We start from the raw sequence: 24,662 nt of genomic DNA, 5'->3' as shown, positions 1-24,662 counted from the left end.
AAAGTTCCGTATTGTCCCTACCGTTTGATATCCATGTACAACCATGAAGTTTAATAAGCACTAGCATTGGTTGAGGGCTTCCTAAATGTCAGGTGTTACTCTAAGCAATTCCATGGGTCATCACTACCACCCCATTTACAGCTGCGAAATCAGGGAGCTCAGAATATTAAACAACTAGCCTAAGGTCACCCAGAGAACAAATGGTGAGGCAGTGTGCAGCGGGATTCCAGAGCACAGGCCCTTAACCTTGGCCATTCTGCCTCCCAACAGATCAGTTTGCTCTAAAACATATTAGTCTCCTCAACAAACATCACTTCTTTCCCCAGGAGCTGAAAAATTGAGCAGTCAAATCAATAGTTTCCAATCCAGGGTGTCAGAGCTCTACAACCTTCAAAAACAAGACTAGGGGTCTTTTAACTACATCACCATCGTGAAGAGTTTGACAGAAAACCGTGCCTTTACCTCTGACGTATTGCACAAACTGAAAGAGCAAGTTTCTTTGCTTCTGATCAAAATTCTATCAGTTCATCTTGAGAACGCTGTTTATCTCCTTTTTTCATTTTTTTAATTGTGGTAAAATACACATCAAATTAACCATCCTAACTATTTTCAATGGTACAGTTCAGTGGTATTAAATACATTCATAATGGTGGGAAACCACCACCACCCACCTCTAGAGTGCTTTCATCTTGTAAAACTGAAACTCTAGTCCTAGGAAACAGTCACTCCCCAGTCCCCTCTCTCCAGGCCCCTGGAAACCACCATTCTACTTTTGGTTATGTGTTTCTTTTTCGTTTTTTCTTAATTTTTTTAATGTTTATTTTTGAGAGAAAGAGAGAGACAGAGAGAGAGAGAGAGAGAGAGAGAAACAGCATGGGTTGGGGAAGGGCAGAGAGAGTGGGAGGCACAGAACCCGAAGCAGGCTCTCAGGCTCTGAGCTGTCAGCACAGAACCCGATGCGGGGCTCAAACCCACGAACCGTGAACTCGTGACCTGAGCCGAAGTTGGACGATCGACCTACTGAGCCACCCAAGCGCCCCTTGGTTACCCGTTTCTAATCAGAAGTGACGCTTGGCATTTACACAGTTATAAATGAACAGTGGGAAATATATTGATCGCACAAAGTTATACAGCTAGTAAGTGGCCCCAAGTGTTTTACCTCTCTCTCAGTTTCCACAACTATAATACGGGAATAGCAATAGTACCTACCTTGTAGTGTTGTTGTAAGGATTTTAGAAGTGAATAAAAAGTGAATAAACATAAGACATTTACACAGTGCCTGGCAGGTGAAAAATATCAATAAATGCTTGTTTGCGGATCCTGAGGATACTTAAGTACAGTTTAATTGGTAGACGACATCCCATGGAGGAGAATAATAAAAGGGGCTTCTGATGATTAAATTATTTTCTAGAAATAAATAGGGTAATTTAGAACTAAGGCAAGAAAACAAATACCTACGGAGATCAATACCTACTGCTATTGTTTCACAGAGGAGAATCACCGGTCACAAAGACTGAAGTACACTTTCTGAATTCTCCTTCCTTGGCATCCTGTGAACTCCTTAGCTCTTCTCTGCCAAACTTCAACCTGCCGCTCTTCTTCCTCTCTGCCTCCAGGGAGGACAGGTACATTTCACTTTATGTGCCCATACTAGTTAGTCAGTGGCAATCTCCCAGGGCTGCGAAGAGGGTTTCAAGGCTCAGTGAGAATGAGTACCATGATGGATTGGCTATGTCTGCCATGGAGGGGTAGGGAATATTTAAGGTACATCTGCAAGGTATTTGCCATCCGTGCCCTGAAATAAATTTACTCAAAATTAACTGGCTTCCTCATTGTCCTACAAAATACACCCTGAAGTTTCTGATGGATTTTGACCTTCCTTCTCCTCTTGGCCTATTCACACCCCATGCTTGCCTCTCAAACCTTGTGTATCTTGGTTTTTTTTAATGTTTACTTTTTAGAGAGAGAGACAGAGACAGAGACAGAGAGAGACAGAGAGAGAGAGAGAATGAGTGGGGGAGGGCAGAGACAGAAGGAGACACAGAATCCAAATAAGGCTCCAAGCTCTAAGCTGTCAGGGCTCAGACCCATGAGCTGTGAGATCATGACCCAAGCCAAAGGAGGACACTTTACTGACTGAGCCACCCAGGCACCCCAAACCTTGTGTGTCTTAATTACCTATGTCTACAGTGTGACCACTAAATATTCTTCCAGGACAATGATCCTTATACAACAGTACAGTCATGGGGTGTAGAGCCCTAAGAAAAATAAGCCAGCAGTAGTCATGTGTCAAGGGATTATAGGAAATCATTTCTTCAGAAAGGGTCAATCTCTAGTATCTATTAAAATCTAAATATCTGACTGGCCTATGGCCCAGCAATTCCTTTATCCCGCAATTTGTCCATGTGAACATAGAGGAACATAACAAGGATTCTCACTGCATAATTATAATACTACAATTATAAAGTATTAGAATGTTAATGGCCATCATCAGGAAAATGGTAAGCAAATTGTAATCTGTTCATATTCCAGATTCTACAGTGTTTTATAGGAGGTAGATCTTTATGTGTTAACATGGTTAGATCTCTAAAGCACGCTGCAAGATGCAAACACTGAATTCAGAACTATGGCCACAGTTCCCAATTCATACACTGAAACACTCCAGGGAAAAGCAGCCATTCTAGACATCTGTCAGACACCCAGTGTGCCAACTATAAGCTCAAGGAAGTTCCCGGTTCCAACATTAGATCATGCTACATTCCTTTTGATATCATACTTTTTGAAAAGCTGGGTTTTTAGCGATTTCTGTGATAAAAAGCAAGTACTGTGCTAAAATAGGTGTGAGAGAGGCAATGAACGTGGTAATATTGGATCCGATCCCAGAGTCTGAGGAGCCATGGGGCGCCCAACAGGTACACACATCCTGTTTGTAAGTAATTGTGGTTAAGAATGAACTGAAAATACTATTTTCATGTATGTCACATTTTAAATGGCACTAAGTTGTTAGCACATAAATACTAAATTGGTTGGCTCTCGCTCTTATCAGATAGCACTGTTAGATATTCTTTTTACCAAGGGCACCATGAAATAATTACTAAAATACTGACAGAGCCATAAATCAACAATGTTTGAGAACCTCTGAACTATTGGTATCATAGAATTGATGTGTTTTCCAAGTAAAAACTACACTAAACTACCATATATTTCCAAAGAATACATAATAAGCATCTCTATGTATTTTTAAAGACCTGAAATGATACACACTAAACTGATACCAGTGAGGCTGGATAACAGGGAAGTAACAGGAATTTAGGGGTGTTGCTGAAAAGAAACCATGACTTCTGTTTATCTGATGTTTTAACATACTTTTTACATGTATTCATGCATTACATGAATAATTAAAAGTCAATTTTTTCAAAAGGAAGCTTAGCTCTACTCAGAGGTTAAAGGTGGATTCTATGTAATTTAGACTCAAGAAGAAGAATTTCATCCACAACAGGCAGATGCCAGGTCCAGCTGAGCCCCCAGCATTGGTCCGGCTCAGAAGCCAGCCTGAGTTCAAATCCCAGCTTGGCCACTTCCTCTGTTTCTTCCCTTACAGCAGCATCATGAGGTTGAAGTAGGTTAATTCATTAAGAAGTTCTGAGAACAGAACTTGGAGCATAGTGAAGGCTCAGAAAACACCAGCTGTTCTTATCTTCTGTGAGTTCACTCAGAGACACTCCCAAGTTGGTGCAACGGCCCCTCTCTGGTGAGCCCACCTTGGCTACTCTCTTCTTCCCACACTCCCTCCCCACCTGCCTCTTGCTCTACGTGAAGGGTAATTCTCCTACCTTTTTTCCTTCTTCCTTTTAGAGTTGGGCAATGAAGCTGAGTCTAGACCACACCAACAACTCCTGCTGTTACTATATGTACAGGTGGATCACACACCTGTGAGAAAGTAACCATGATGCTGTGTGCTTGGTAATTAGAAATAAGGCTCAGAACATTCTATCTTCCTTTCAATTGCCACTTGGGAAATATGCTAGTTTTTGTTTTTGTTTTTTTAAGTCTGTTTCCTTGCTGAAAACTGAAGTTCCCTAAGAGAGGTAGAAAGAAAAGCCTGCCAGCCAAATCTCTGAATTTGTGGCTAGTTTACAATAGTTGAAAACTTCAGTTCCTGAACTCTCACTTAGAATAAGAATTCCAAAGACTAAAGAGGCTAAGACCCAACTATTAATTCTACCTAAGGAGCTTAAGAAGTAAGAGCAATCGGAGGATGCGTTCCCTCAGTGTGATCTGAAGGTATCAGGAATTTATCTGCAGAGATAACACCAGGGCTCTGCTCAGATCCCCTCGATGCCATTTTCTCCTTGGTTATATAGCACCCTGACCCTTTTTAGGAAGGCTGCCTTCAGGTTACTGGAATCCAAGGCAGGGTGAAGAACGAGCCTCCCCACTCATCTGTTAACTGACAGGTTAAGAAGTGACAGGTATCCAAGGATAAATACCTCTGCTCCTTCACCCCTTGGTCGGGACAACTCTAAGGCACAACCTACCACTCTTCCAGAGCTCCTCTTTGGCTTTCAGCCCAAGTTACATGCCACACGACTTTGCTCAACATCACACACTTGTGGGACCTCCTTCCCTTCCCTGTCCCAATCCCTCCAATCTCCCACAAGTCTTTCTTCCTGGGAACAATGCCTAACAAAACTGGAATTTTTATCTCAGGATCCACTTCTGGGATCCAGAGGCAACACAGCTTCCCTAACTCCCTGCCCAAAACTGCCCTCCCACCATGGTGTTTAAAATTCTTCCTTTGAAGGTTTTATTCCTTTTGCCTCAGGCTTGAACCCTGGTAACCTGTATATCCCCCATGAGAGGTCCCAGTTTGACAAAGGTTTCAGTCTCGACAATCCAGCTTGACCACATTTGAAGCCACCTCTTAGAACAAATTTATTTTGATTGATAGCAGCTTGATGCGAAGAAAAGTCAAAGGAAGCCTCACAAAAGGGGTGAAAAGCAGAGTGCTGAATAACCCTTCTATGTCCCCATTCCCTTCTCTGTGGTCTTGGGGGGTGGGGCAGATTCCAGGAACCCTAAGATTCCTTCAGTTCTCACATTCCATATTCTATGAACCTGAAGGATGAGAATATTGCCAATAAATGTTATCTCTTTAATTTTGCAAGGCCCAGCTGCACTCAGCCCTAAGAGATCATTTTTCTCTACCCCATCATAGAAGTGGTGCATTTCTTTTATACTTTCCAATTTTGGCTTCTTTAGGAGAAGTTGGTGGGGGGGAGGGAAGGTGGGTGTGAGGTGGTGATTTGTGACTAAGTAGATTGATTTTTAATTTGGTAGCTGCTAAGCCAGGGGGAAAAAAAACAGAACTCCCAAAAGTAAACAATATAACACACTTGGTTATCTTCAAATGTTGGGCTTCTGTTGAAATTGATTCACAGAATAAATTACACACCTCTCTGTTATCTTTCTCAAAACCCTTGATGCCCTAAACCAGAATAATCTATAGCCCAGAGAAATGTGTTAAATAACCAATGGGGCTTTAAATAAGAATGAATGAATCTCCCAAACAGGAGATTGTCTTTCCCCTCAGGAGTAACCAGATCCAAAATCTGACCAATTCCCATCACAGCCCTGAAAAGATGGCCTGATTCTCACATCTCACCTGGACAAAGCCCTAGAGTAACTCAGTCTCCCTGCATTATCTAGCCAATTTATGCCATTTCTAGACCCTGTGGCCTCTGCAGGGGGGAAAAGAATGCCATCTGAATGCACTCAACCTCAACAGTGTTCTGGATGGCCCAGTTAGAGCTAGCCCCTAGCTATTTAGCTACCAGTAACCAATGGTTTCCACTCCAGTTTCAGTGAAATCTACAACACAATGCCAACAACAGCAAAAATGTCTATAGACCAGGCACACTCACGAGTTGTTGCCCTTCTGGAAATCAACCTACGCAAGAAAATCTTCACTGCTTCAGTGTAATGTATTTCTTCAACCATAACTGCTCTTGCATTCTGGGTTCTCAGGGATGAGCAAAATAGAAGTAACAGCTGGGAGAAGAAACACCATGGGAAACAGAGGTGGAAACAGCAAGCCTAAGAAAGCACCAGCACCATTTTCTTTTCATAAAGGACTAGACAGCATAAATATTTTAGGTTTTGTGGCCCATATGGTCTGTCAGGACTACTCAACTCTGTCATCAGAACACAAAAGCAGCCATAAACAATACATAAATGAATAGAAATAGCTGTGTCCCCATAAAAATTTACTAAACAAATGGGGGCCATCCTGACCCTTGTGTGCCAAGCCCTGCTCTACATCCAAGAAATCCTTAATGTATACTTCAAGGAAAAAACAGTAGTACTCTGAAAATGCAACAGAGGTTGTAAAAATATCAACTGTTTAACATTAACACAAACTGCTGTTTATTTTTAAGTACACTAAGACACCAAAATGCAATTATAGAAGAAACGATGGGATTCCTTCAAGCAGTGGAATTCATCACCATGTAACACTTGCTGTCTAGCCATAGATATTTCACATTGTCATCAAACTGTTCTAAGGTCAAATATCTTCTAGCTGCCAGAGGCGCCTGGGTGGCTCAGTTGGTTGAGCATCTGACTTCAGCTCAGGTCATGATCCCACACTCCATGAGTTCGAGCCCTGCGTCAGGCTCTGTGCTGACAGCTCAGAGCCTGGAGCCCACTTCAGATTCTGTATCTCCCCCTCTTTCTGCCCCTCCTCTGCTCATGCTGTCTCTCTCTGTCTCAAAAATAAATAAAAACTTAAAAAAAAAATAAAGAAAGAAAAAGGAGAGGGGCACCTGAGTGGCCAGTTGAGTGTCTGACTTCAGCTCAGGCCATAATCTCGTGGGTCATGAGTTCGAGCCCCACTTAGGGCTTGCTGCTGTCAGTGCAGAGCCTGCTACAGATCCTCTGTCTCCCTCTCTTTCTGCCCACCCCCACTCATGCTCTCTCTCTCAAAAAATAAAATTAAAAAAAATCTTCTAGCTGCCAAACACACGAAACTTTCAAACTCTTTAAAGCATATAGTAAAAGATCTGTTACATGTTGGTAACATGGACTAATGCACTTAAATAACAGCCCTGTGGCATAGGCACCATTAGTGTCCCCATTTTACAGATAAAGAAATTGAGGCATAGGTTAAAGAGGCTGCTTTAAGTCATACAATCAGCAAAAGGCAGAGTCAGGACTTAACCCGGCCTTCCTGGTATAAAAGCTCTTAGATCTTGAGCAATAATGTCCCCCCTACTCCTTCCTTCTTGATGTTTAACACTGGAGCCCGTTCTCCTTATATTAAGTCGACCAGCTACCCTTGTTTCCAGAAGGTCTCCCTCTCCTCATTCTATTATTTCTGCTCTAAATGTTCCTGGTTGGTCTCCTCTACTGGCTTCTCCTTCTGTACATCCTTTTTTTTTTTTTTTTTTTTTAATGGATGTTCTTTAGCCTTCAGATTCTCCTCTTATTCTCTAGTCTTTTTCCCTCAGCTCTGCAGTCTCTCCTCAGGGTTTTGAGGTAATGAAAACCTCACGTGCTCCAAAATATCCATCTGTGGCCTAAACCTCTTCATTAAGCTTCAGATCCAGGTTCACAACTATAGACTGAACAACTCTACCTCATCATCTCACAGTATCCCAAACTCAACATGTCCAAAACTTACCACTTCTTCCCCAAACCTTCTTCATACAGTTTATTTCGTAAGTGACTCTACCTGTACTTGGAACTCAAAAGGGCTCTGTAAGAAACTCAAACATCCAGATGGACAGGCTCTATGGAGAAGCCCAAAACCACATGCAGAGGGAGGGGGCCCTCAAGCCCCACCTTCCAGCCACCCCCATCAAGGTTCCAGGCATATGAATGAAAGGACCTTGGGCCCCCTGCCCTCCAGAATAGTTCAGCCACTAGCTGAATACCACTGACTGAGCCCAGTCAACACCATGTGGAACAGAAGAAACATCTAGTTGAGCCCTGCTCAAATTTCTGACCCCCCAAATCCTGGCATATATAAAATTGTGTTCCTTTAAGCCCCTGAGTGTTTGAGGAGACTTGTTACACAGCAGTGGAGAACTAGAACTCCTACTCATTGTTGTAGACTGAATGTTTGTCCTCCCCACCCCCACCAAATTCACACATTGAAGCTCTAATCCCCAATGAGATAGTATTTGGAAGCAGTAACTTTGAAAGTAATAAGGTTTAGAAGAAGTCATGAGGGTAGAACCACATGATGGGATTAGTGTCCTTATAAGATTAGGAAGATAGACCAGAACACCTGCATGCTCTCCCCACCCCCACCCAAGTGTGCACACAAGCAAAAGGCAGCACTCTGCAAGCCAGGAAGACAGTTCTCACCGGGAACCAAATCTGTCAGCATCTTGAACTTGGACTTCCAGCCTCCAGAACTGCGAGAACTAATTGCCCTGCATAAGCAGGTGTTTTCTTCTCGCAGCCCAAGCTAAGGCACTCCTCATTATTCCTCTCCGTGGACAGAACACAATTACAGTTCAACCTTTAAATGACATTTTCTTGAGCATACATGAAGAAATAAACATCTGCTCAAATCGTCATTTCCTAACCTATACTGCTTTTATTTCTCCAAGTTATACATCATAGTTACATTCTAGTCTTCTTCTCAGCTTGACTTAAAAATGTTCTCTAGAGCTATTTGAAACTTCCAAACCTGCTGGTTTCCCATCAGCTCTGATGTTCTTGCCTTCTGGAAGTCCAGTGAGAGCTTCTCTAATGGAAGGAACTTAAACCTCCTCAACCTAATTGATTTGTGCCCTCTTCTGAACCAAGCCCAGGAGGTTCCCACCACCAAGGAGGAGGACCGAGTCACCTTGGATATCCTCCTGGTTTTTCCCAACTCAGATAAGAATAAAACGGCACTTTTCACCACACTTATTCCTGTGTCTGCCAATTGGCCCAGACAAGATAACCAGTTCGTGTGCTTGCTCCTCCCTCTACTAAAATTATGACATCCCAGTTACCTAAATGACTTACAGATTGCAACCCTGTCTTTATCAGGCATCCTCATCCCTTCCTAGGAGAGGACATCCAGTGTAGACAGTGTCTATTATGAGCAATCATTTTAGTTAAACACCAAGTTCTGCTTTCTGCTGGAGGAATATGACAATTTCCCCAAATCTGTCAAGTTAATACCTTGGGCCACAATTGAAACACTACACAAAATATCCAGTTTTCTTTTTTTTTTTATTTTTTTTAACGTTTATTTATTTGAGAGACAGAGCATGAACAGGGGAGGGGGAGAGAGAGAGGGAGACACAGAATCTGAAACAGGCTCCAGGCTCCGAGCTGTCAGCACAGAGCCCGACACGGGGCTCGAACTCACAGACTGTGAGATCATGACCTGAGCCGAAGTCGGTCGCTCAACCAACTGAGCCACCCAGGCACCCCAAAATATCCAGTTTTCAAAATATCCAGCAGTATCTGTTAAGATACTGCTATGTTTTCTGTAACGTGAATGCTCTAAGTCCTTTCCCATAAAGCCAAGTTACTTGTTCATACCTTCTCCCCAAATAGGCATCCAAATGGTCTTGAGTTTTAATACCCCTGAGACTTTATTTTTTAATTTTTTTAATGTTTATTTATTTTTGAGACAGAGAGAGAGACAGAGCATGAATAGGGGAGGGTCAGAGAGAGAGGGAGACACAGAATCTGAAACAGGCTCCGGGCTCCGAGCTGTCGGCACAGAGCCCGATGCGGAGCTCGAACCCACGGACCACAAGATCATGAACTGGGCTGAAGTCGGACGCTCAACCAACTGAGCCACCCAGGCGCCCCACCCCTGAGACTTTAAAAACAAAAGCAGACAAATTCATGACCAGTGACCTAAAGCAGCAGTACAAACCTTCTCCAGTGCAGGGCTGCCCTAAATCTTAGGTACCACTCTTGATCCTAGTTACAAGCATCTGTGGGACAATTATCCCCAAGAGCAGGAAGCAGCCTTTCAAAGGCAGCAGCAGCTGGTGGGACATAATGCTGTCTGGCTTCCTGGCACCATCCCCAGAGTGAAACCTAAAATCATTGGGATTTTTTTTTTTATTCTATTCTAGGTCCTCCCCAAAGGTGCCTCTAGAAAAAGCAAACTGCCCTAACGTAGAAAAGGTCTTTTCTAATTATTAATAAAACTCATTGATAGGTTCACTAGTTCTTTCTGGCTACCAACATAAAAACGCCAGGGCTCTAATTATATCTGCATAAAGAAGGCATGTCTTTCCATTTATGATATCCCAGGTCACCCAATCAGAAAGTATATCCAGTGACCACATGACCTACAATGCCCAAACACAGAATGGTGGAGGAGATTGTCCCAAAAGTGTCAATTTCTAAAGGGAATTTGTGGTCTTTGGGGATGAATCGGAATGGCCCTGAAGTTAGAACAGTCAATGATACTGATGCAGGTGGGTTAAACAGATGCTCAGATATAGGGAAGTTAAAATCAAAAGCACTGGGCCCAATCTGCCTGCAGACCGTAAACCAACACTACAACCTAGTCCTGGAAGAAGTCCTCCTCTGACTGGGCTGGTGGGGGAGGGAGTACTTCCTCAGTTCTAAAACACTGGGGGGGTGACTTCCCCCTAGGTGGGTTTGGGAAAGGGGAAACGGCAGAAGGGAAATCTAGGACAATGGACATCCCAAACCATAGCCATAGAAAAACAGAGTTATGAAATCCAACTATTTCAAAACTTCAGCTTTCCAAAGAGAAGTTACCCAAACACCTGAGAAGCAGTGGAAAGAATAAGTTACTTTGAAGAAAAAAATGCCTGGACTTAAGCCAAGTACTACTTTTTCCTTCTAGAATTCTTCCTTCTAAGACTTCTAAACTTCTAAGCCCAGCTTTCTCCATCAGTGAAATGAAAGGAATAATCACGTAACTTTTCCCTAACCTCAGGCAACTAAGATTATAGCAGTTCTTGAGAAGAACAATACGGTGGAAAGTGGAGGGGATTTTTACCGACTGGTATTCAATCTACCCCTCCCTACATCAAATTTTTAAAATAATGGAAATTCTCAGCCCTTGTCATTAAAATAGCAAAAGATAGTCATCATTTACTAACTCAGTCCTCATCACTCTCAGAGCATATGGGGCATGAGACATCTTGTCAAACATATGGTGTTCCAAATGTAATAGTGCTAAATATTTAATATTCCACAATGGTTTACTGTAAATCAAGTTGTGAAGAGTTGTAGGCAAACCACCAACTCCCATAGCAAAGGTAAGTTCCACTTCAGCTTTTCTAAGTAACTTGATTTTCTGTGTTGACCAGCTTTCTATCCAAATAATTCACTGGTTTTTATTTTCCACTGAGGAAAAAGTACACGACCTGATAAAACCACCAATGCTGGTCAATTAATCTCTGCTTAAAACTCCCATATCAGCAGGTCTTTGTGCCTCTGAGCCCATTTTTCTAATTATCCAAGGCTCATTTTCCCCCTTCTCTCCCCAAAGATCATAATAATGGCCATCCTGCCTTTAAAAGAAGTTTTTGACATATATAGATCTTAGACTTGTTAATCATGGTTGTATTTCCTCTTACAACCTCATACAAGTGCCTCACTTAGACCTAGCCAAAGAATAATTATAAAAATCACAATAAAAAATAACACACCATGTACTCAGTATCTACCATTTGTTAAACATCTGCATGCTTTATCTCTAATTCCCATATCAACCCTACATGTAGGTATTGTTATCTGTTTTAACAATCAGGTAGGGACTCAAAGCCTCAATAACTTGGTCAAGATCACACAGCTGACTGACCAGCAGAGGTGGGATTTAATTCACATCTTTCTGAGTACAAAGTCCATCCAGTTCTGTGCCGCAACTACTTTGCAACCCAAGTGGAAGCTAGACTCACACTGAATCTTCAGAATCAAAAGGCTCTAACAGTCGTATGGTGCATAGGGAGAAAAACTATTGAAGCAGCACTCTAAGCAAATTTAGTGGATACATCAGATAAGACTATTTTGTTTTGAGTGTGGCCCACATTTTTTACGCTAATATACCACCCAAATCTAGACGCTAAAAATTAAGCTAAGCCAAGCCAAAATATAAAGAACAATGAAACACATCAACCTAACCACTTTTTTTTAACTTAAAAAAACACAATTGTACACATGAAAAAAGGTACAAGAGTAGTATAACCATGTTCTTCCTCTAATGTTAACATCTTATATAACCATAGTACAATTATCAACACGAAGAAACTAAGATGAACACAACGCTATTAACTGAACTACAGACTTCATCTGGAGTTCACCAGTTTTCCCACAGCTGGACTTTGCTGAGAATCCCACATTGCCTTAGTTGACGTGTCTCTCTTAGATTAGAGAGTTCCCCAGTCTTTCCTGGTCTTTCATGGCCTCAATGCTTGTGAAGAATATAGGTAAATTGTTTTGAAGAATGTCTCTCTCACTTCAGTTTTTCCTAGTTTTCCTAAAGATTTGAACAAAGTTATGCATTACTGGGAAGAATACTACAGAAACAATGTGCCCTTCTCAGTGCAGGATAATCAGGGTGTCGATGATGTTGGTAGGTCCTCTTACTGGTGATGTTAACCTTGATGGCCTCATTAAAGTCATGCCTGCCAGGTTTCTCCACTATAAAGTTAGGCTTTTCCCCTTTGCAATTAAAAAATATCTTGGGGGAAGGGCACTTAGAGACTATACAAATATCTTGTTTCTTCTCAAACTTCTGCCCACTAATTTTAGCTTTCATCAATGAATCTTGCCCACAACAATCACGGTGATGTTGTAACGGTAGTTTTCTATTTCTCTCATTCCTTCTACATTTATTAATTGGAATTCTTCTGTAAGGAAGAGCTACTTCTTCTCCCCCTTTATTTATTCAATTATTTATACCATTAAGACTCATGGATATTTTATTTAATGGATTATAATCCAATACTATCATTATTTATTTTGCACTCCGATTTTCCAGTTTGGGCCACTGGCAGTTCTTTCAGGTTCACTCTGTGCCTTTCTAGTGACCTTTTATTTATTTATTTATTTATTTTGCAGTTCCTTACTTCCAGGCACCACAACATGCTCCAGGCTCATCTTGTGATTTCCCTGCCTCAGCCCTAGAATCAGCCATTTCTTCAAGGAGTCCTTGTTCCTTTTATTAGAAAGTGATGTTTAGAAACCAAGATCTAGAGGATAAGTGTGCTCATTGCTAATATGGGGTCATTGCCTCTAGGACATCTTAGAAAACAGAACTTGGAAATATATACATATGCATACTATCCCACATGCCCATCTATGTTTCTGTATTTTTTTAAACTATGAGTTCATACAAACATCTGATTCCAATTCTAAAGACTTCTCTTATTAGGTTATCTAGTATCTTCCCAATGAATCAAGAGAAATGAAAACAGCTTATGCACTTAAGTGGTTTCCAGATATTATCTAGGCCAAGGGTCAGCAAACTATGGCAAATTGCCTATTTATAAAATACTTTTATTGGAGGGGCGCCTGGGTGGCGCAGTCGGTTAAGCGTCCGACTTCAGCCAGGTCACGATCTCACAGTCCGTGAGTTCGAGCCCCGCGTCGGGCTCTGGGCTGATGGCTCAGAGCCTGGAGCCTGTTTCCGATTCTGTGTCTCCCTCTCTCGCTGCCCCTCCCCCGTTCATGCTCTGTCTCTCTCTGTCCCAAAAATAAATAAACGTTGAAAATACTTTTATTGGAAAAAAAGTTTTAGAAGAACACAGTTACATCCATTAATTTAGGTATTGTCTATGGCTGCTTTCCACTAGAATAAAATAATTGAAAAATTATGACAGAGGTTGTATGGGTCACAAAAGTGAAAATATTTTCTATTTGGTCCTTTACAGAAAAAGTTTACAAATCCCTGGTCTACGCTATGTTTCAATTTTTCACTTGGAAGAGGAGTGGAAAGAATGTGGGTTCAAATACCATCCTTCCACCATTAATTACTAGTCATGTAGCCTTAGGCAAGCCACTGACCCTCTCTGCACCTCAGTTTTCCCCTCCCTTATAATGTTGTGGAGAAGACTAGAGACTTGCTCAACTAATGGCTGCTAGAATTACTTCCACAGGGCAGGTTTCTAGAGTTGATAGAATTTTACACAAAAATAATCTATATTCAGTGGTGATTAGATGGCTAATATAATCCACAAAGTCTACTTGACCTGCAGGGATTAGGGTTTGAACCATAATCCTAAACTCAACACTCACTCCATCACTTACTAGCTAGCTATAGGACCTTGGGCAAGCCACAATATCTTTGAATCTGTTTCTCTCTTCATAAAAGGTTAATATCTTCATAAGCCACAAGAAGCTATGTCTATGAATATCTTTATGCCATGGTCCCCAATACCAGTCTGAAGACCAAAGCTGGGATGGCTACATGAAATGTAGAATCAGGATGTGTTAAAATATATGTTCCTGGTCCCAGCCTCAGGTATTCTGATTCAGGAGGTCTAGAATAGGGTCCATACTAAGTATTGTTAGTAAACCCCTAAGGTGATTTTGTTACAGAGCCAGGTCTGAAAACCACTGCTAACAGTAGGAAATGCCATATGAATCCCCTCTGTGACCTCATGTCAGCGCTCCGTTCTCACCAGTATCCTGCTACCTTCCTCTCAGGTAAATGGCCTGTTAAAGAGTTCCTGCAAGTGCTACAGGAAAGCAAAATCTCTTTCTGAGCCACTGCATTGTATGTGTTTACAGAAGATTAGGTCCTACTGGAAATGATTCCCCATGTTTCAGAACAAAATCTAATCTATTCCTTAGACAGCCTCTTCCTTTACAAAAATACACTCTATAAGCCTCTCCTCATTGTGTTGGGTCAGTAAATATGAAACAAAGACTGTGGGGAGGGAACAAGGTAGAGAAAGATGACCAGGGACACCAATAGGAGGAGAGTAAGTTAAAGAAGGCAAATAGGACCTGTTCCCCCATCCCAGACCACCACCCAGCTGACCCCTGCTTGGCAGTGGGGGATAAAAAGCAGATATCAGAGCAGGTACAGGGCCTTATAATCCATAGCTGGGGCCCACAGCAGGGTTGCAGGAATGGGAAACCCCAAGTGGTGGCCCAGGATGGAGATTCCTGAGACCTTTTGGATGTGAAGGACAGATATCACTGAATCCAACGTATGTCATAAAAATATATGTGCTGGTGCAGGACCCAGCTCAAAAGGCCAGACTCCCCTACTTTCTCTTACAAAGTCAACAGATACCAAGAAGGATAGGCATATCCAGGAACAAGGATACAGTGGGGGGTTGTCAAATTTAGTGGTATTCAAAGAGCAGCTTTCAAAGTATCTTAACCCTTTCATCTGCCAAAAGCTTTTTTAAAAATTGAAACGAAATTCACATAACATAAAATTGACCATTTTAGTACATTCACAATGTCGTGTAAGCACCACCTATATCAAGTTCCAAACATTTTCATCACCCCAAAAGAAAACTTTGTACCCATTAAGCAGTCATTCTCCTGTTCCCCTCTCTATCAATAGCTTTTTACAGTGAGAAGTAGATTTTCTCCACAATAAGATTTTATGTCGTCACTGTCTGAACCCAATGTTTGTCAAACCTTCTCAAAGACACAGGAACTGGGTGGGAATAGCTTCTGGAAAGGTCTAAGGTAAGTTTTCCTTTCTCCTGTCCTACCCAGTCCAGTGGGAATAGTGCCAAACTCTTCCACTCACACACACACCAGGCTTGTCAGTCTTATGTGGTCAATAACCATGAGAACAAGTATACATCATGACTTCTCTGAGAGGAACCTCTTTGCTCACCCACAGCCTGAATCACTCCCCAAAATGGGTTCAGACAGAGGTTGACTCTTACCCGCTGCTTCTCTGGGTCCACATAACGAATGCCAAAATAGTCCTTCTCCAGCAAGCTGTAGTAATTGCAGATGTGGTCAATAAGAAACTGCCCTTTGGTCTCCCTCTGCAAAAGAAGCACATTTAAGTTTCAACTAGAGCTCACCTTGTACATTCATGTCTAAAATGTACCTCATTCACACCATAGGTCTGTCCTTAGAGACTGGACTCACTCACTCCAGTCCCTGGAGTAGAGACACCCAAACTCCTTTAACTACAATCCACAGTGAGAAATACTTTTTAAGGCTGTGAATGATTAAACACACACACACACACACACACACACACACACACACACACACACGAAACCAAAAGAACACTAAAAAGAGAGCCAAAGAGACACAAAACAATACCCTGCATCAATGAAATGTATATGTTCTATTTTATTCTTTTATAGGCCATTTGATTTTCCTAAAGCTATTTATGACTCAGAACACTGCTTTAACAACTCAGTACCTAGTGGAGACCCAGAGTTCACAAACCCACACACAATGCACCTGAACGTTTGCTATAATTGCTCTGTAGGTAGTCACTCATTCAGGCCTTAAAATGATCCTATGAGGAAGGTCCTCATATTATGTCTTAAGAAACAGAGGTAGTGAGAGGCTCAGCAGCTTGCCCAGAGTCCCACAACCCATACAGAGGAAGGTAGGAAGTGCCCCAGGCCACCTGGTTATAGAATCTGGACTCCCACAACACCAATTTGTCTCCCTGGAACACTAGTGAATATACTGCAACTCTGCTAGAAGGCACAGTCTGGATGGTGCAGGACTACGGTGAACTGTATCAGATGGAACACCCTCCCTCCTACTAGGAAAGGTGGGAAACCTGCTGCTTCAGGCCTCAAAGCCAACGCATCACATCCATAAGGAAAGGAAAGGCACTGTGGGAGATGGCAGGGGAGAGGAGAGGGCAGACTGGGATTCCAAGTGACCCAAGGGACCTTAGGCAAGCTTTGCAGCTGTTTCACATGGGCAAAATGAGTTGGTTAGATTATTTTTCCTTCTAAAATTCTAGAAGTGAGAGCTTTGTCAGCCAAATCAGATTAAGATGAATACCATTACCACAAAACCCTGTTAATAGCAAAGACTCTTCCAAGCCCTCATCAGGATATTTGATAAGATTAATTTCTGCTTCAATCAAAGTCACTGACAGACCGTGGAATATTTTAGGGGTGGAATGTGAGCTATAAAAATAAATGAATAAATTAGAGATATTAAGTGAGCTACTCTTCTAAGCTACTAAAAATAATTTTGGAAGATCAGATTGATCTGTTACACGATTATCTTTTCATTAGAAACTACCATCATCAGTTCAGGAAGTTGATGAAAAAGCCACTCACTGATCTGGGATGCGCTGCATTGAATAAAGGACTGCGGCATATACGTACATAATATGATATGAAGCCCCAATTCTCCTGAAATTACCTTCAGTTTAATTTTGAATAAACTCTGAGCCTTTACTTCCTTTAGAAGAGGAAACCATCTCATGTAGCTCAAAGAGGGACAAAGCATCAAAATGGAATTTGTTTTTAGATTTCTCTAATTGTGTTTAACCCAGGAGGCTCAAATGACAAGCTATGCCTGATGACTGCTGAATCTAATGCCCAGAACACAATTGATGGATTTAGTTCCTTTTACAGATTTACTCTGTAATGCATCCATAGTTAAGAGGCTGCTGAAGAATCAAATCACTGAACACAACATGAGTCTATCATTTTATGATGGGATTGCTAAGCTCTCTGCATTCAGATTTGCTGTGGTGGACTGCCCCCACCATATATGACACACACACGATATGTGGGTCAAAGCAATGCTTTGCAATGATGTGGGATTAAGCAGAATTTGGTTGGGCCTGGCAGCTAGCATTTTGCCCTGAAGATGTACTCAAAAGTGCAACAGAGATTTTTTTTTAAATGACTGAACACATCAACCAATACATACTCTCATACTATGTAAGACCCTTGAGAAAAGGAAATGCCATTGTAGACTATGTGTTGACTGAAATACACAAATGTGGCTGAAACAGAAATCAAGATCTTCCACAAAAGCAGGGGAGGCCAGTTTCCACGCTTCCAGGCCACCAGGCCCCTGTCCCTGGGAGCACTGCCCACAGACCAGCAATCCTGCAGAGCAGTGGCCTCAGCATCACCTGGGAGGGAGCTGGTTGGAACCACAATCTCAAGCACAGCTCCGGACCAACTGAAGTGAATGTGCATTTCAGCAAGATCCCCTGGTTATTCACATGTTCATTCAAGTTTGAGAAGCACTGGTCCAGGGGAATTTCCCCCATGTGTGAGAAGTGCAAAAATTGTACCTGTCTCCAGACGTCACCAGAAAACAAAGCCCAGTTTCCCCTTGAGAATGGTCTACTCCTCAAGTCACAAAAATGAAAGTGTTTTCCATTCTTAAGAACAAACACTGCCTCTGCATCTGCAGGCTACAAGCCAGCCTCGTCATCTTGAGATGCTCTGTGTCGCTGCCTCTTGCCAAGAAAGCCAGCTTACAGCCTCATGTTCTGCTCTGCTCTGCCTGGAAATCTGGACAGTGTTCTTAAGGCATTTAACTTCCTCTTATTATCATTTCTGTGCATGAAGCCCAGTTCTCACACTAAATAAAAGACCACCCGGCCCAGTACCAAGGGTCAGAGGAGCCTATTCAGGGTCAGCTGTGTGAGCGGGTCCAGCTGCCAGTTCCACACACCTCACAGCAAGGAAGGGCCTTGGGGTGAACACTGGTTCTGTTCCCAGCCCCAACTTCTGGAATTCTCTGGAATTGATTCTCTGGAATCCACTTGCTTCCTCCTGAGCTTCCTGGACATATAAGCCACTGTTCACCACCCTGACATGCTGCCTAAGCCAGTGCCTGGCACGCTGGAGGTTATCGAATGACTAAATGAGGCATTGCTTTTTCTCATGGAAAACCTGGGGTCTAGGAACTAACGGTGGGCCTCGGGAAGACACTAAAGTCCCTGCACTGGAGATTCCACAAACAGCAGAATTAGCCAACTCTCCCCAAAATTCTTCAAGGTCTATGTGGAGAAGTGATTGTCAAGAATTTCAAGTAGAAGGACTTCCTTTTAATGTCAAAATTTTTATTCTCCCACAAGATAGCAGCTGTACGTTCAATATCAACTAAATGGCGCGGGGGGAGTCAAACAGCTAATATAAATTCTTTAGAACTACTACCTAATTGTGTTTTATCACAACAGGACCGAAGGAAAACATTAGGACATGTAAGTGTGTGATCCGTGCTTTAAGAAAGTGCCTTAAGTACAGACTTTGGATGTTGTCTCTAAATGAGGTTATACAGTCTCAGAAATGCACTAACAGCATTGGAAAAAAAAAAAAGAATGTATTCATCACACACATTTAAACTTATGTCCCAATACTGGTCCTCACTACCTGCAGTACATGGTGAATTGATTTACATATACTGTACTTAAAATATCATGAATATAATTATAATTTTTTCCGTTGTCATTTTTTTTAATGTGTTAAAAATCTAAACCGGGGCCCCTGAGTGGCTCAGTCGGTTGAGTGTCTGACTTCGGCTCAGGTCATGATCTCGCAGTCTGTGAGTTTGAGCCCCACATCGGGCTCTGTGCTGACAGCTCAGAGCCTGGAACCTGCTTCAGATTCTGTGTCTCCCTCTCTCTCTGCCCCTCCCCCGCTCATGCTCTGTCTCTCTCTCTCTCTCTCTCAGTCAAAAATAAACATTAAATTTTTTTTTTTAAATCTAAACCAATGCTAGTCAAGATATGGTCTATGGATCGTGTAAGACTGTAAACTCTTTGTTACTGGTTCTGCATGAAATAAATGCAGAAATTAAGAGTACTTTATTTTCATTGCGTGTGTGTGTGTTTTAAAGTTTATTTTTGAGAGAGAGAGAGAGACAGCGCAAGTGGAGGAGGAGCAGAGAGAGAGGGAGACACAAAATCTGAAGCAGGCTCCAGGCTCTGAACTGTCAGCACAGAGCCCAATGTGGGGCTTGAACTCATGAACCATGAGATCATGACCCGAGCCAAAGTTGGACGCTCAACCAACTGAGCCACCCGGGCGACCCTCATTGTGTGTGTTTTTGGGTTTGTTTGTTTTAACAAGCATTAGTCCAAAACAAATTGAAGAAACAAAATCTAGTACTGGTCTCACCACAGAGTTTGAGATGCTCAGATCTAAACTGCCACCAGGTTCTGGGTTCTGTTTGGGCTTTCTTTACTCCAGGAGCCTCAATGTGTAAAGAAAGGGGTCTGGGTCCTCTCTCCACCTCCTCTGCCCATTTTGTGACAATTCTTGGAGTGTGTATTGATCCCTGAATTTTTTGCAATAATATCACATTCACTCAGGACCCTCTCCCATAGCCTGAAAAGGAACCTAATTTTTGTAATCCCAAACTAACCTACTTTTCAAAAAACCCATCTCTCCTCCCCACCCCAAAGTATGTACTGGAAGGAAAGAACAGGCCACTATGTTAGAGTCTGTTTCCACCACTTACCAACTGGCTGACCTTAAGCAAATCATGAAATCTGAGACTTCGTTTCTTCTTGTGTAAAAGAGAAATAATGGTACCTTTCAGAGTAATCCATTGGGGTGGATTTGAGACTCATTTATGTATTTGTTAAATATCCATTATGCAAGATACTGGGACAGGGATTAGAGATCGTGAACAAAACAATTTATAATTTCACGGATCTTAAGATCTGGTTTGTAAGATGTGAAAGCAGTTTGCAAACTGCAAAGCACTATACCCCAGTAAGAGGTCATTACCAGAAATATTAAGAATTATCTGAATTTTAAATCTTTGTATCCGATTTCATAGATCCTTTTAGATACAAAGAAAGTGAGAGTAATATTATTTGCCTCCCAGCATTGGCCTCTTGGCAAAGAAAAAGTGAACAGAGACAAAGAACCCAGTTCTGTTGCTTAATTCCTTTTGCAACTAATTGAACTCAATTTTGTTGCTTAACTCCTCTTGCAACTAATTGCTGATGGTGCATTTACTTCGACTCCCTAGTTCCACTGAAGCAAAAACAAAATATTTGTGCTTAAAGAAGAAGAGCAAGAGAACTCAATTGGCTTAAATCAGCCATGGCTTGCCTTCAGTGAAAAAGCATGGCATATTTCAATCCCTAATTCCTAAAACTCCAAAGCAAGACATTTTTGCTACCGTTTAGACACTGGTTACATGAGGAGAAGAGTACCGGTCCAAAACTACCCAATGTATTGCTACAAATCAAGGTGTAGAGTTAGAACAGCTACCTTTAGGGATGAAATAAATATCATGATAATTAACTATTCCTTGAACATTTATCATACACCAAGAACTATGTTACTTACTTCGCACTTAATATCCTGACAACCCACTGAGGCAACTAATATTCTCCCCATGTTACAGATTTTTAAAAATTGATTCAGAAACATCGTTTGTAAGGATGTCAAACCCTGATCCAACACCTATGCCCAAGATATTGGAGGAACTCAATTCACCTATCTGCTGCCATTCTCTAAGCAGACACAGAAGAAACAATACAAGAATTTAGGGGCAGTCAGTATCAAGTACCCCGATTCCTTGAATTGAGACACTGGCAGAAAAGGGCACTGGATTATCCACCACAACACCAGGCCTGGACCCTTTTATAAAATACAAACCGCATTATAGATGCCATTAGTTAGTTGCCCAGCATCCATACACCACTTTGTCATTCCTAATAGAACCCAAATTTTGTTTAGGTATGTACATGCATACACGCGAATAACATACATGCACACAACTACATGCAAAGTCCCTGAGCTTCAGCAAACTATAACTCACGCCTAACTCCAGGGATCAAGCTTGGCTTGAATCCCACCCCTCTTGTCTGATTGGTTCATGAAAGGACACATGACCCAGTCTAGACCAATGAGACATGAGGAAAAACTGGAGTTTCTGGGATGGCTCTTGTTCACTCTCCTGAGAGAGCTTCAGGAAGACACTTTCTCTTCCCTCTGGATGTTGTTATACAAAGGCGTGGAGGCCTGGAACTGTTGTAGCCATGCTAAAACCAGGCTGAGGATGAATCCAACAGGGCAGAGCAAAAATAGTCACAGGGAAATAGAATCTGTGTCTCCAGATTACCAAACATGATGCTCACTTTAAGTGTGAACTTCCAGGATTGCCAACAAGATTCCTTGTTGTTTCAACTAGTACAAATTGGTTTTTCTGCTTGGTGCACTCAAAATTTTCCACTCAAGAGAGAAAGTGAATCAATGCCTCAGGCCAAGGCGAGGAATACAGAAAAGACAATTTAGGGCCAGTGGGAAACACAATCACAGAGATTATCAACTAATGAGCCAAGGAGCGGAGTCCATCTACCATGTTTTACTTGACCAACATGGTGTCTCTGCAGCTTTAAATTGGGATCCTGCTTAGAAAATCTGGCTGCTGGATGCTCTTGAAAAGCTGGAGGGTCTGGAAGCTGGGCCATAAAAGTCTGTTGGAGCTCAGTATCAGCTCCCCTTTTCCATGGAGGGTGAACCTTGCAGTCTGCAACATTCCCACCCATTCTAGTATCTTCCACATTTTCCATTCCCCACACTTCCTTAATCCCTAGAAAAAATTGAGTTTACAACCCTGATATGAAGCAAATTAGAGGTTTTCAAAAGTGTTCCTTGAGTTTTCCTTGGAAGTGCTGGAGAACCACAGCCAGAAAAAGTCCTCAGTGGACATAGCTTGAGCCATGTAGCCACTGAAGTCCTAGGACCCTTTGGCAGGGAAGAACAGTTCAACATAGACCAGAGACTTTAGGGAGGACCACTGGGATAAGGGGAGTAGGCAACAACCATAAGAACCAAACACAAACCCAGCACACTAGGAACAGTGCATTCTGGGGAAGGTACCATGGCCCCCACTGTAACAAACAGAAGTGAAACTGCCAGACTTTGCTTTCTGGTAATCAACGCTGTAAGACTTGTCTGAAGGGCCCTGTTGCTTAGCTCCCTATGTTCACACGAGTTGCTCTTGAAAGGGGTGGCCTCCATACATACAAATCGGGGAAGAGCAGAATGGTCAGTCTCTGCTGATTCTTCTATAGGGAAGGAAGAATCCAATTCCCATCTGAATACCTAGAAACCCCAAAGGGGCTTCTAGACAATTACAAGGCCCTGAACAGCAATTGAGTGATTTGTTGCCAGGAGTAAGCCTTCTCCCTAGAAGTTGCATTTCTTTTGTGAAGCAAGGTCTTCAATCCATTGATCTTCATAGGCAAATAAACAGAACAATAATGAGAAACTGGTGAATTAAATTGTTCTGCTTCTACTGTGAAGGACAAGCATTTGTTAGTTTAAGAAATATTGTAGTTTGGGACGCCTGGGTGGCTCTTCAGTTAATTAAGCATCCGACTTTGGCTCAGGTCATAATCTCATAGTTTGTGGGTTTGAGGCCTGCGTTGGGCTCTGTGCTGACAGCTAGGAGCCTGGAGCCTGTTTTGGATTCTGTGTCTCCTTCTCTCTCTGCCCCTCCCCTGCTCATGCTCTCTCAAAAATAAATAAATGTTAAAAAAAAAAAAAAGGAAATATTGTGGCTTGATTGAACTACTTGGGCTACACCAAAATAAAATCTTTTGTACAATGAAGGAAACCATCAACCAAAAAACAACCTACAAAATGGGAGAAGATATTTATTGCAAACGATATTTCCTATAAGGGGTTAATATCCAAAATATGTGAAGAACTCCTGCAACTCAACACCAAAAATCTCAAATAATTCTATTTAAGAATGAGCAGAGGACCTGAATAAACATTTTTCCAAAGACTTACAAGTGGCCAAAAGACACACGAAAAGATGCTCAACATCACTAATCATCAAGGAAATGCAACCCAAAACCACAATGTGACAGCACCTCACAGAATGGCTAGAATCAAAAAGAAATAACAAGTGATGGTGAGGATGTGGAGAAAGAGAAACTCTAGTGCACTGTTGGTGGGAATGCAGCTACTGTGGAAAACCATATGGAGGGTCCTCAGAAAATTAAAAATAGGAATACCAGATGACCCAGTCATTCCACCACTGGGTATTTACCCAAAGAAAATGAAAACACTAACTCAAAAGGATACATGCATCCCTCTGTTTACTGTAGCATTATTTACAATAACCAAGATATGGAAGAAACCCAAGTGTCCATCAATAAATGAATGGATAAAGAAGACGTGGTGTACACACACACACACACACACACACACACAAATATTAGCCATAAAAAAATGAGATCTTGCCACTTGCAACAACATGAATGGACCTAGAGGGTATTATGCTAAGTAAAATAAGTCAGAAATATCATATGATTTCACTTATATGTAGACTCTATAAAGCAAAACAAATAAAAATCAGAAACAAACCCAAAACCGATGGTTCCCAGAGGAAAGGGCAGTAGAAGAATGGGCAAAATGGGTCAAAGGGAGTGGAAGATCCAGGCTTCCAGCTATGAAATGCGTAAGTCACAGTAATAAAAGGTACAGCACAGGGAATATAGCCAATGGTATTTTAACAGTGTTGTATGGTGACAGATGGTAGCTACACTTGTGTAGCATAATGTATAAGTTTGTTAAATCACTGTAGTATACACTTGAAATGAATGTATTATTGTGGGTCAACTATACTTCAATAAAGTTGCTTTGATTTACTGTGTTATTCAAATATTTCCAGATGTTTAAAAGGTAAAACCAAGGTTTCAAGAAGCTGAAGTACCTAATTCTATGCATCTGCTATGTAGTAATAATATATTATGGCTAAGA

General features: G+C 41.8%; 1 protein-coding gene across 2 annotated transcripts in view; it reads right to left on the bottom strand.

Moving 5' to 3' along the window:
* The window catches only part of FRMD3 (FERM domain containing 3), a 308,042-nt gene that overhangs the window by 139,636 nt on the left and 143,744 nt on the right, over window positions 1-24,662 (bottom strand). For both annotated transcript variants that reach the window (XM_047831399.1, XM_047831398.1), the window contains exon 2: window positions 15,858-15,962. In XM_047831399.1, coding sequence (XP_047687355.1) covers window positions 15,858-15,962 — 105 coding nt within the window. The remainder of the gene's footprint in view (window positions 1-15,857; window positions 15,963-24,662) is intronic.

This window comes from Prionailurus viverrinus, chromosome D4, assembly GCF_022837055.1.
Source record: "Prionailurus viverrinus isolate Anna chromosome D4, UM_Priviv_1.0, whole genome shotgun sequence".
Lineage (NCBI taxonomy): Eukaryota > Metazoa > Chordata > Mammalia > Carnivora > Felidae > Prionailurus > Prionailurus viverrinus.
This window is presented reverse-complemented; position numbering and strand designations above follow the sequence as displayed.